This window comes from Panthera leo, chromosome D2 (genome assembly GCF_018350215.1).
Source record: "Panthera leo isolate Ple1 chromosome D2, P.leo_Ple1_pat1.1, whole genome shotgun sequence".
NCBI lineage: Eukaryota > Metazoa > Chordata > Mammalia > Carnivora > Felidae > Panthera > Panthera leo.
Window position 1 is genome coordinate 31,916,682 of NC_056689.1, and position 12,482 is coordinate 31,929,163.

A 12,482-nucleotide genomic window follows, 5' to 3' on the forward strand; every position below is an offset into this window, starting at 1 on the left:
CTGAGCCAGGCAGAGAGAAGATTTCCATGGGAGGCGGGAGTACAGGAATGTACTAGGGGCTGCCTGAGCCATAGAGAAAGGAAAAAGGAGAAAACGCACGCACGCGCATGCGAGAGAGAGAGAGAAAGAGAGTGTGTGTGTGAGTGTGTAGAGGGAGAGGGAGGGAAGAGTGAGGACACGGGAAGAGAGAAGATACAAGGACAGGACTCTGAGGCTGTAGAGAAGAGTCGTGGCTGTTTGAAACCACGAGAGACAAGGGCATCTGTCCCCAGGGAGGGATCAGCACTATCACAGAACAGCAGCACCCAGTGGGTGGCAGTTCGGAGGAAGACCCAGGGAAAGGCCAGGGCAGGAAGGAGCAGCTTGGGGCGTAAGGCCCAGCGTCAGCGATGGGTCTCTGCAAGGCTAGTAAGAGGGACAGCAGTGAGGTGCAGGGATATAGGGGGACAGCGTGTCGACAGGGAGGCCCTTGGTCCAGAGCAAATGAATGGAAGAGGGTGGGAGATGGTGACTACTCGTCGTGAAAATAGTCTGGGTCACAAGGGGGCCCTTGCGGGGGAGGGGCTGGGAGAGGGGAGGACCTGACCGATTGCGAAGTAGTGGGTGCCGAGAGTGGCCGTGAAATGTTGTGATGAGCCAGGCTGGGCGGGGCCGATGGCATACAATTGGCATACGTGTTGAAGGGAGAGCTGTATCCAGAAGGTGCCAGGTGGAGAGCCCTGGGTGGGTTGGGAAGGGTGCCTACAGCCAACCGGGCTGCCCTGGCCTTCAGTGGGTGACAGCCTCTCCCAGTCTAGGTCCTGAGTCACCTACACATACCAAGACCAAGCTTGGGCAGAAACGGGGGGACCTTATTTGAGGGCCAGGGGCCTTGGCTGAGGGCCTGCATCCTAGGAAACCACAGCCAGAGACCCCTGCTTCCTCTGCTGACGGGCACGGCCAGGGGTGCTGGAACCTACCCCTTCTAGGCAGAGCCTGGGGTAGGACCATTAAGGCAAGAAGGAGACTGCTGCGGGGATTCATCTAGCTTCTAGAGGGCAAGGACAGTGACCTGGTAGGAGCACTCTGGATCCTATGGCTGAGCCCTCGAATGGCAAGACGACCCCTCTCCCCCAGCTCCATTAGCAGGCACAGCAGGGGAGGGGAGTGGTTAATAGCACACCAGAGCACAGGTGAGATCCTATCTGGTACTGTGGCCATTTGACCTTGAACAAGTTGACTGACCTCTCTGAGCCTCTGTTCCATCTGTAAAATGGGGATAATGCTGGTGCCGGTCCCACCACCGCCAGGGCAGAGCCGTCGGGAAGATGGAATGAAATAAGGTGGGGGAAATGCCACGGTGCATAGCAAAGAGTTTGTGCTCCAAGGGAGATGGCAAGGGGCAGCATCTTAGCTTCCCCCTGCCCCGTAGCCGGGGCCAAGATGGGCATTTGTGACTCGGGCCCGGCCAATCTGGGAATTTGGCTCTCCCCCCACTGCAGGCTCACCTTGTCTTAACCTTTGGAATTTCCCCCACCATGCGTATTTATTTATTTTTTCCTTTTTGTCAGCAGAAGAAAATTACACTTCTGCCGGCATTGTCCATCACGGAAATAAGCACTCGCGATGCAATTATAAAGGCCCAAATGAGGGAATTAGTTTTGCTGGTAATGCCAGTGTTGGGGAGAATCAGTGTAGACGCCTTATCAATCAGACTCTGGACAATAGCCAGTCCCAGCCGCACCCTGTCTCCATGTGCCATCGGCAGGGACAGCGGCTGACCTGCAGGCCCCTGTCCCCGGGCTGCACGCGCTTGCACTGGAGGAGGCTGGTGCCGTGAGCTGCCTCCGAGCTGGGTGCCGGCAGTAGGGTCCTTCCCCAGGAGCTTCCAGGGCTTCCCAGTGTCCAGCCAGTGGCTGCCCCGTAGACCCAAATACACCTGGCCAAGGAGGTCTCTCCCAGGACTCATCAGTCTAAAATAGCAACCCCAACACCTACTAGATCGTTTTCTGCTTTGTTTTCCTCACAGTCGTGACCGCTGTCTGAAATTCTATTCCTTGGTTAGTTCTCCCCTGTGTTCTTGTCTTTTCTCCGCTCCCGACTGTAAGTCACATGCCAGGAAGGATGTCGGCATACTTTTAGCTGTGACTCCAGTGCCTGGTCCAGTAGCTGGCACACCGGAAGAACCCAGAAAATATTTAGTGAATACATGACCGAGAGTGTCTGATCACTGTCTTCACAAAGGTTCTTTCCGTGGTGTGCCAGGCGTCCTCCACCTGTCCCTCTAGACCCACTCTGCTCTTTCCCACCTGCTCTGTGCATGCCCCGACAGGCTGACTACCTGGGCCATTTGGTGAGTCCCCTACTCAGCCTGCAGAGCTCAGGCCAGACGTCAGAACTTGAGGGACTCCTTGGAGGGGCTTTAGAAACTCCAGCTGCACCCCCTGCACCCCCTGGGCAACCTGATCGGCCCCACTCTGGCTGCCCACTGCCCACCGCCCACCGTGGTATCTGCCGATGGAAGGCATCAGCACACCCCCCCCCCCCGCCCCTGAATGAAGGTCACGCCAGCCCTCAGTGGTTGGCAGTGGAAATCCCAGATTTTACGAACTTCGGCAAAGATCTGGATCCCTGTGCTGGACGCAACTGAGGATCTGAAAACGAATTAGATACAGTCTTCTCTGTCAAGGAGTGGAAGTGGGGCACACGCAGGTAGTTTTCAAAAATGCCAGGTTGTGCCGCATCTCCCAAAACAGGTACAGCCTTAGATCGAGAACAGTGAGGAGTCAGGGAGCTCCATAAGTGAGGGGGCACTTGGAGTTGGTCCTGAGGGACGGGCTGGAGTTTGGATGGCAGTTCCAGAAGGCGGTAAGAGAACAGTCCGGATGCATCACGGAGAGGTGGATACAAGACTGCCAAAGCCAGTCGGGCCTTGACACCAGGCTGCTGGTCTGGATTGACTTCAGCAACAGTAGGGAGCCATCGAAGGTTTTTGAGCAGGGGAAAATTATTGTAGCCATTGCCTTTGACTTCTGGCCCCTGGGCCTCTTCTGGCAGTCTAGGTGAGCAGTAGAGTATACTAATACCTATGGGTAAGATTCATGCCCTGAGGGACAGTGGCGGGGACCTAGAGGCCCCCGAGGGGAGACCTGCAGCACAGCTGAAGTGCCTACCTGGAACCCTGGTTTGGCGTTTCCCAGAATTGCCAGGGACAGTATGAGAGCCACCCAGCCTGGCCGGCTGGGCCATCCCCTTCCCCCATCCCTGAAGCCGTCTGACTGGCCTGTGAGACCCCGGACATCACCCTGCAGGAAGATGGACGTATGCACTCCTGGAACATGGCAGATGGGATAGTGTTCACGGCATGAGGAGGACGTGTGTCCTCTGTGCACAGACCCTAGTCACCGCCCAACCACTCCTTCCTAAAGTGGGCTCAAGGGTCGCTGTCTGTTTGGCCCTGGATTCGTCTGTTGACCCTTTCAGATGCTCAGGCACGCAGCACGCCTGGGGAAGGAGGTTGTGTGAAAAGCGCAGGAGAAGCCGAGTGGGGCAGGATGTGGGGTGGGCAGGTGCGGGCCCCAGCAGCGCCCTCCACTGGACCAGCTCTCACGGCAGAGCCGCTCCCTGGCTTCCACAGGACAGACTCAGGGGTTGCCTACCCATCAAGGTGCTGGACGGTCTTAAACACAGAGGGATTCGGAGGCCAGCTCTGCCACTTACCAGCCGTGAGATCTTGGGCAAGTTACCCGCTTAGAACCCTGTCTGCTTCCTCGTTGGGTAAAGGCGGGGAGCAGGGGGTTGTACCTAGCTCCTAGGGCTGCGGCCAGAATTATACACGTGTGTGTGTGACTGCATGTTGTGGTGGTGTGGATGCAGATGTTGCTGTAGGTGACAGAGATCATGAGCCCTCCCGTCCAGGCCCCATGACCCCAGCACGTCCTCCGCGGCACCTTCAGAGCTTCGAGTGTTTCCCGAAGGGCTGAGCCCTAACCCAGCCTTAGGGAACCCAGGAGGACAGAGGTGGGTGAGCCAGGCAGGAGAGGATGGAAACGGTCCCGGCAAAGGGAGAAAATGGGCTGCACCAGTTGGCCCAGAGCTGCACCTGGGCTAGCCTGGCTCAGTGATGAGGCTTGAGCCGGCGGCAAAGTCCAGAGGGCAGGGCCACCAGCGTGTGTCCCCTGAGGACACCGGGGGACCCAGGAGGGCCTCTGGCAAGGCTGCCGGGTGATCGGATTTGCTGCCTCCTCCCAGGCACAGAGCCCTTGCTCTGTGAGAGCCCTTGCACAGAGTCCCCCTGCAGCTGGCCCTGGCCCGAGTGCACCGAGAGGCCCCCTGTGTTGGTGCTAGCCGCCCCCACCCTGGCAGGGCCACAGAGGCAGCTTTTCATCCTCTTATTCTGCTTCGTGCATCTGAAAAATGAAAGTTCTCCCTCTCCTCTTCACCGGACATGCATATTTCATACGGTCATTAGACGGTGGCACTAAAGGACTCACAAATCTTCCCTGGTCAGCATCAGCGGCTTGGGCGGGCAGCGAGAGGCCCCAGGGGAAAGGGGTCACTGTAGGAGCCATGGCTGTGCCTAGTCCCCCGGGGGGAGGGAGTGGGGGAGGGGGTGGGAGGTTGGAGGCCAGCGTCTGCCCGGGAAGAGAAGACCATCCCATCTTGTTACCTCATTTCCCTGGGCCTCAGCTGCTCTGGGCCCCAGGGTGAAAGGGCCTAGACAAGGGGACCTCAGGGATCCTTCCTGCCCTGACAGTCTGAGTGCCGTTCCATAGTGCACCCCGATATGAAGGGCTTTGTTCGGGGGCCGGGAACCCCTCCTATGATTTGTTTGTTTTTTTTAATGTTTATTTATTTTTGAGACAGAAACAGAGCATGAACGGGGCAGGGTCAGAGAGAGAGGGAGACACAGACTCCGAAGCAGGCTCCAGGCTCCAGGCTCCAAGCTGTCAGCACAGAGCCCGACGTGGGGCTCAAACTCACGGACCGTGAGATCATGACCTGAGCCAAAGTCGGATGCTTAACCGACTGAGCTACCCAGGCGCCCACCCCTTTTTTTTAATGTTTATGTATTTTAACCCCCCGCCCCCCATGGTTTGATTGTGCCCCTCACTTCCTACACGGCCAGCCCTGTCTTCGTCTTCTCCTGATCTCCTCCACACCTCCTAGCTGCTCTCTCTGGTCCCCGTTCCCTTCTTCGGCTGTTTCTGCCCCCTCCGCTTCGAATCCTCTCTCCTCCTTGGCTTTGCTCCCTCTCCCCTCCCCCTTTCTTGGTTCCCTCCCCTTTCTTACTAGAAATTGTCCATTCCCTTCCAAGCATTTATGAAGCACCGCTCTGTGCCAGGCACTGTCTATGCTGGGAGGTGAGCCCGGGAGACGAGGCTCTGCCTGTGTTGTTCCCCCAAACCCTTTCCTTTGACGTATGAGGATGCTGAGGCCTGCAGGGGGTGGTGTTCGGTCACACAGTGACCTGGGCTATCAACACTGGCCTAGAACTGGGGTCTCTCCACCACACTGCCCCCTTACCAAGGGTCCCCCAGACCAAGCCGCTCTTATCATAGTGTACCCATACCACACATGGTGATTATTAGTGAAATGAAAGGGCGCTTAGGGGCTCCTTCCCCCTTCTCTTCTGGCCCCTGGGGTGGGGAGGAGAGAGGCTAATTCTGAGGAGCTTTGTCTCCTCTCCCTGGAACCTCCAGGTGCAGGTTCCTCTGAGAGCAAGCTCTCCTCTTGACTTAGAAGCAGTAACACACGGAAGTGAAGGGCATGGCGCTAATTGTGAGCAGTGGCTCAGGGCTCCAGGGAGGGTCTGTCGGGCAATCGGTCCTGGATAGGAGGGTGTGTTACAGCGCTCAGCATCCTCCTCGTCACCTATCTGACATGCGTCCCTAAGAAGCTGTGTCCTCGGAGCCTGCCCCGGGGGAAGTCCGCACACAGTCTGCCGGGACGCAAGTGGTGGGGACATTGAATGGGAATCTGGGCACAAGAGGCAGTCCTGTGCAAGTAGGCTGAGCACAGTCCCAGAAATGGCTTCGTTCTGTGGAACCAGGTTTTTGGGGGGTGACTAAGATCTGAACCCCTTGGGTACAAACATTTTTTTTTTCACTTGAATCATTTGGTATAGAAATATACTATTTACTTACCTGCCTTCCTGAGCTAAGGATACTAAACACAAGTGTTTCTCAAAAATTCGGGTTTATTGTATAGAACATGGAATTTAATAGACTTCACAGAATCTAGGAACTTTATTTTTTTTAATTTATTTTTTTGAGAGAAAGAGAGTGAGTGAGCAGGGGAGGGGCAGAGAGAATGGGGGGGGGGGGGGAGAGAGAGAGAGAGACAGAGAGAATCCCAAACAGGCTCTACACTGCCAGCACAGAGCCCAATGCAGAGCTCAAACCCACAAACCGTGAGATCATAACCTGAGCTGAGATCAGGAGTCGGACGCTTAGCCCAGTGAGCCACCGAGGTGCCCCAAGGATGTAGGAACTTGAAAAGAACCTCAAAAAATACTTAGTGCGAAGATATTGAGGGTGGGGGGAATAGAGGTTGGTAAAAGGGTACAAACTCGCGCCCAGAAGATGAATGAGGTCCAAGGCTCTAACGTAAAACAACATGGTGATTATAGTTCACAACACCATATTGTAGAATCGAAATTCGCTAAGAGAGTACAGCTTCAGCGTTCTTGCCGAGAAAGATTTGAAAAGGTATAGAAGCGAGGTGACGGATGCGTTAATTAACTCAGTGGGGGCATCCCTGCACAACATACACGGATATCAAATCATCACGTTGTACGCTTCAACTACATTACCATTTTATTTGTCAATTAGGCCTCCGTGACGCCCCAAAATAAAAGCATTGAAACGAAAGTTTCTATTAGCGGAAATCCAATCACAATCTTAGAGAGAAGCCCTGAGAGTGAAGCACGTGACCCTAGGGTCAGCCCAAGGCCTTGCCCTCCTGGCCTCTGGGGGCAGCTCCAGGGCAGTGAGTAGCCTGAGTGACTCCAAGCAGGGTCACCGTGCCTGGCACACGGTGAATGCTTAATAAGGGATGAATGAATGGTGTCATTTAACCTATACTGTGGACTGCAACCATGCCAGGGACAATGCAGGAGCCAGAAGTCCCAGCCACAGAAACCAAACCTCTGCTAGAAGCACTGTCATCCTAGAGAAGGGAGGAGATGGAGAGGGGCCCCACTGCGGTGGCCGAAAGGATGGATCCCCGGGCTGGGAGCGGGGATCCCTGTTTCTGCCCCACTTTGCCTATAACCTGCTCATGACCTAGAACGGTGACAGGAATACACAGGGCCTCACTGGGGACTGGGCCTCAGTTTTGTGATCTGTGAACTGGGTAGAAACCTCTGTCTTCCTCATCATGTGGGACGGTTATGAGGATGAAATGAGGTCTTCGAAGATGTAAAAGGTGTGACGACAGGACAGGCTGGCAGTGGTCACCATCACTGCCACCGTCATCAGCATAAGGCAGGCGTCTCTCCCTCCAGTCTCTTCCGACGGCAAGTGGCAGAAGCCCAGTTGGACCAGACTGCGTGAAAGAGGTCTTGTTGGACTCACAAACTGAGGCAAAGGGAAGGGATGTCAGGGTCAGGACTCTAGAACGCGTAAGCTTCTGCCCCTCTCCTCCTAGCTCTCCTCTGGGGACACCTTCGTCCCCCCTATGCATCCCAGCAGCTCTCAGTCTGTAGTGTTTGGGCTTCAGTGCCCCGGAAGGAAGCGTCCAGCCCCAGCGATAGCCAGAAGAATCCCAGAGAAGGATTCAGATAGGTCCCCACTGCGGTCAAGGGCCTCCCGCGGCCCGGTGCCCATGGCCGTGGCAGAGCAGGCAACTCCCACTCAGAACACTTGCTGCTCCCCCAGAACCGTGCTCTCCAGTGTTCGTGTCAATAGCCGTTGGCGACTGGTGGCAACCAAACTGAACAACGCACCTCTAGAAAATGCAGCCCGAGGAGTCGTGTGGGACGACCGTGGGTTCGCTGTGGACGTTTCCTGGTGACATCAGGAGGTCCGCCGGGTCTGGCAGTAACGACTTCCTGTTCTCCCCTTTGCAGGCAACAGACAATGACGTGGGCACCTTCGGGGAAGTCAACTACTTCTTCAGCGATGACCCTGACCGGTGAGACCCAGCCCCCGCCCCTCAGCGGTGGCACTCTGCTACTCGTGAGGTTCAGGAAACTTCTCAGTGCCCAGGGAGGGTGCCGTGCCCCCGTGGCCAGAGCACTGAGCGAGGAGTCGGAACCCACGGGCACCGCTGCTGGTTTGACCCTGGCTGTGGCACAGTCTCAGTCAGGTCCTCTAACCTCTCTTGGGGCGTAGTTTCTCTGACATCCAAAAGACAGCCTTTAGCCTGGGGGATGAAGAAGTTTTGAAACACCAAGGACGGCACAGCAAGCGATTGCCGTAGCAGCAGCCAGTACGTAGGACCCCGGTCCGTGCGTCAGGCCCTCTGCACACGCATTACCTGGCATCATCCCCACAAGCGTTGGAGGAGCTCAGTGCTAGGCACTGTTACCACCCGCGCTTTACAGACAAGGAAACCCAGAGAGGCTGAGTCCCCTGCCCAAAGTCACACAGCTGGGGAGCTCGAGGGCCAGGCCTCTGCCTGTGGTCTTCGCCACCAGGATGCACGGCCTCCAGCAGGACGGGGCTCTCAACATGCCTCGGCCGCTGGGTGGGTGGCTTGCCTCACCACCTGACCTGTGCCAGCCCTGCCCTGTCACCCACCGCGGTTCCGGGCCTCTCTCTCCCATGTCTGCAGTTAAGCTGAAAGGGAAGCCCTCTCGTTTTTAACATGATCAAAAGCCAAGCTGGAGTCCGGGGGCAGGTCTGCTTCTAAAAATGAAGTGTCTGATGCATCTGGAGACTCAACAGGATCCGTAAGACAGTGGCTGTCAGCTCGGATTACTGGCCCTGACGATCTGTGTGGATGGTCAGGAAGAGACAGTGACTGTTAGGTGCATCTGGCCATTTTCTGCCACTCTGGACGGAGCCTCAAAATGGGAGGAAGGAACTAGCAGCAGGAGGAATTTCCTGTCCCTCAGGACACCCTCAGGTGCCTTGTCCTGATCATCGTGGATTTACTGTTCTCTTCCCATCTTCTTTCCTGGGCTTGGAGCCAGGACCTTCTGGGCTCGGTGGCTGGCAGCTGTGGACCAGGTCTGGGCCTACAGATGTCAACTGACAGCTCAAGGGAGGCTCCTGAGGGGATGTTGAGAGGAGGCAGGTCGAGGGACTGTCTCACTGGACCTTGCTCCTTCCGAGGACACAGTTCCCGGGCTCTTACACAAGCCTCATCCCTTGAGCAGAAGACCCAGGGGTATTATTCCCCAAAAGATGACCAACCCGCCCACCCCTCCACCCCCCGCCAAGCTGGATGCTTTGCCACCCATTTAAAACATTTTGGTGCAAAACCATCTGGAATGGCAGAATCTCTGACCATGACGGTTCTCTGGCATCTAAATATCTGCAGTGGGCAGAAATTCCTATTCACAACAGGAGGAGGGTCCTTCTGCCTGAGATTCCTCTTAGATGAAATTAACCTGCTCCTTCCCTTTCCGTACCTGACTCTCGCACACCCCCTGCCCCATGTGGTCCTGATCCCTGCCCACCACCTCCCACCCCACTCTGCATCAGAAATAGTGGGGCTTCTCTTATTTAGGGAAGATTCCTGACTCCGTTCATTTCTGTTTATCACCTCGGGCAAGGACAAGCTGGTAAATACAGGCCTTACCTACAAGCTGCCTTACGCCAGGGTCCCTTTCTCTCCGTCTGTCCTACCTGACGCAGGTTCTCTCTGGACAAGGACACAGGCCTCATCATGCTGATCGCCAGACTGGACTATGAGCTCATCCAACGCTTCACCTTGACAGTCATCGCCCGGGATGGGGGTGGGGAGGAGACCACAGGCCGGGTCAGGATCAACGTGTTGGACGTCAACGACAACGTGCCCACCTTCCAGAAGGATGCCTACGTGGGGGCCCTGAGAGAGAATGAGCCTTCTGTCACACAGCTGGTGCGGCTCCGGGTAAGAGAGATGCCAGGGCCTCCTGCAGTCCAGCCCTCCTCCCATCCTTCCCTCTGTGCCCTCGTCCTGACCACCACCCTGCAGAAGCTGCCACAAGAGCCCCCAACCTGCCATCCACAAAGAATTCGGCCCAGATTTGTGTCAGGCCTCTGAGCATTCCCTCCTGTCCCTGGTAACCGAATGGGCCAAGTATCTGTGTCAGCTTAAATTTCAGGTCCCCATTGAGCAAAGGGATGTCCTCCCCATCTCCCTTGGTAAGTGGCAAGCAGGATCTCACATAAGGACCCCTATCTGGGCCCCTTGGTGGCTGCTTGGAATCGGGAACTGCCACAGCTGGACAGAACCGGAGACCGTGGGGCACCTCCCATTTCACAGAAGGGGAGACAGGAGGGGAGACGCACTCCCCAGAGGCACAGTCCCCAGAGGCACAGTCCCCAGAGGCATAGTTGGAGTAGTGAAGCCAGGACCAGAACTCAGGACCGCACATTCCCAACGTCCTCCTGCAGTGGGATTCCCCCCACACATTGTAACTCTGACCAGAGACTCCTTCCTGTCCTCACTCGCCTTCCCCACTGTGCCCACCCAGAGTGACAGGACCCAGAGCCTCCATTTAGGATGGGTTTCTGAAGCCGGCAGGGATGAAGGCCAGGTAGCCGGGGTGGGCACGGCGGCAGGGGGGGCGGGGGGGAATGCAGAGAAGGCAGGACCCACCCACCATGCCCGCCCTCCCCCACTCAGCTCGCGGTGCACCCAGAGTGGTGGGACGGCCTTGGGGGCCTCTAGGATCAGAGACATCTGAAAAGAAGCCCCAAAAGAGAGTCATGGGGTAAAAGGATCTCTAACATCATTCCAGTGCATTCTCCCTCCATGTGGCATTCGTGCCGTATGCAGTGACACTGACCGTGTGCTGGGCTGTAGGTACACGGCAGTAATCAAGAAATGTAAGGTTTCTGGGGCGCCTGAGTGGCTCAGTCGGTTAAGTATCCGACTTCAGCTCCGGCCGTGATGTCACAGTTCGTGAGTTCGAGCCCCGCGTCGGGCTCTGGGCCAACCGCTCAGAGCCCGGAGCCTGTGTCGGATTCCGTGTCTCCCTCTCTGTCTGCCCCTCCCCTGCTGGCGCTCTGTCTCTCTTTCAAAAATAAGTAAACATTAAAAAAGAAACGTAAGGCGTCTGCTTGCACGGAGCCGACCGTGTGGGTGAGGCCAGCAGAAACAGAACAAGAAGCTACAGTTGGGTGTGGAGGGGCGGACGGCAGGCTCGGCACAGGGCCTGCCTGGTCCAGAAGTCGGGGAGGGCCCCTGTGGGTGGGCCGTTCAAGCTGAGACTGAAGGCTCTAGGAGGTGGTCACACCGGATATGGTGGTAAGCCTCTCCGTCCTCGGGGGGAGCCCCGGCCTTCCCTTTTCCCGGGGTCTCCAGCTGACCTTCTAGATCCCCACGCCGGCTCCACACCCCAACATGGGAGTCACCCTCCCGCGGAGGGACAAGGAGGGCCCGGATCCCCCAAAGCAGGGGACTCTGGAGGGGGCCAGCCCTCCCCTCCCACCCGCCCTCTTCCAGCCCTGACCCCTGAGGGCTCACGGGCCCTGTCTGTACAATTCCAGGCGACAGATGAAGACTCGCCTCCCAACAACCAGATCACCTACAGCATCGTCAACGCCTCGGCCTTCGGCAGCTACTTCGACATCAGCGTGTATGAGGGCTATGGAGGTAGGTAGGCGTGCGGCGGGACCGAGGGCCCAGCCCAGGGAAGAGGGCCTGTGGGCCAGAGCAGGGCCGCACACTCACGCCTCTTCTCAGGATGGGGTTGGCCATCTGCTTCCCAGCACCCTGGCCAACCCAGGAGACCGCCCCATAGCCTGTCGGCTGGAGCGACGCAAGCCAGGGATCGCCCTCCTGTGGGATCAAGATCTGGGTGTCTGATCAGCTATATCCGTCTGTGGGTGTTAGGCCATAGTCAGCCCAGCGTCTGATGTTACCACAGTCTGCAGGGCCGCTATTTCTTACCAAGCCTGTCTGGGCAGGTCCATGGGGGCTGGTCAGCCATCCTCCCGATCCTTTGGGTGTGCCTCAGCCGCACCCCCCACCCCCCCACCAGGCTGTGGCCACTCCCAGCTGGGTCCAGGCACAGTCCCATACTCTGGACCTCGCCCTGCCTGCCCCGCCGTGACTCCTGACTACTAGAACCCAGGCAGGGAATCGCAGCAGCCGCTGAGACCACCTGGTTTGGTAGATGAGGGGCACCCGAGGTCCAGAGAACAGGGAGCGACTTGCCCAAGGCCGTGCGGCAAAGGTGTCCAAGGAGACCCGTGTGATCTGGCTCCTGGTTGCCGCTCCCGTCCTCTTCTTTCAGCGCCTCTCTGCCCACACCAGAACCCAGCCTCTTTGAACCCCTTGACACTCTCTCCCCTCAGTGGTCATCTCTGGGTCTTTGCAGACTCGGTTCCTCCTGCCAGGAA

General features: G+C 57.2%; 1 protein-coding gene across 1 annotated transcript in view; it reads left to right on the forward strand.

The window, feature by feature from the left end:
• Nucleotides 1–12,482, forward strand: part of LOC122201807 (cadherin-23-like) — a 296,594-nt gene that overhangs the window by 228,179 nt on the left and 55,933 nt on the right. The window contains exons 14-16 of the mRNA XM_042907791.1: nt 8,051–8,115; nt 9,786–10,023; nt 11,628–11,733. Coding sequence (XP_042763725.1) covers nt 8,051–8,115; nt 9,786–10,023; nt 11,628–11,733 — 409 coding nt within the window. The remainder of the gene's footprint in view (nt 1–8,050; nt 8,116–9,785; nt 10,024–11,627; nt 11,734–12,482) is intronic.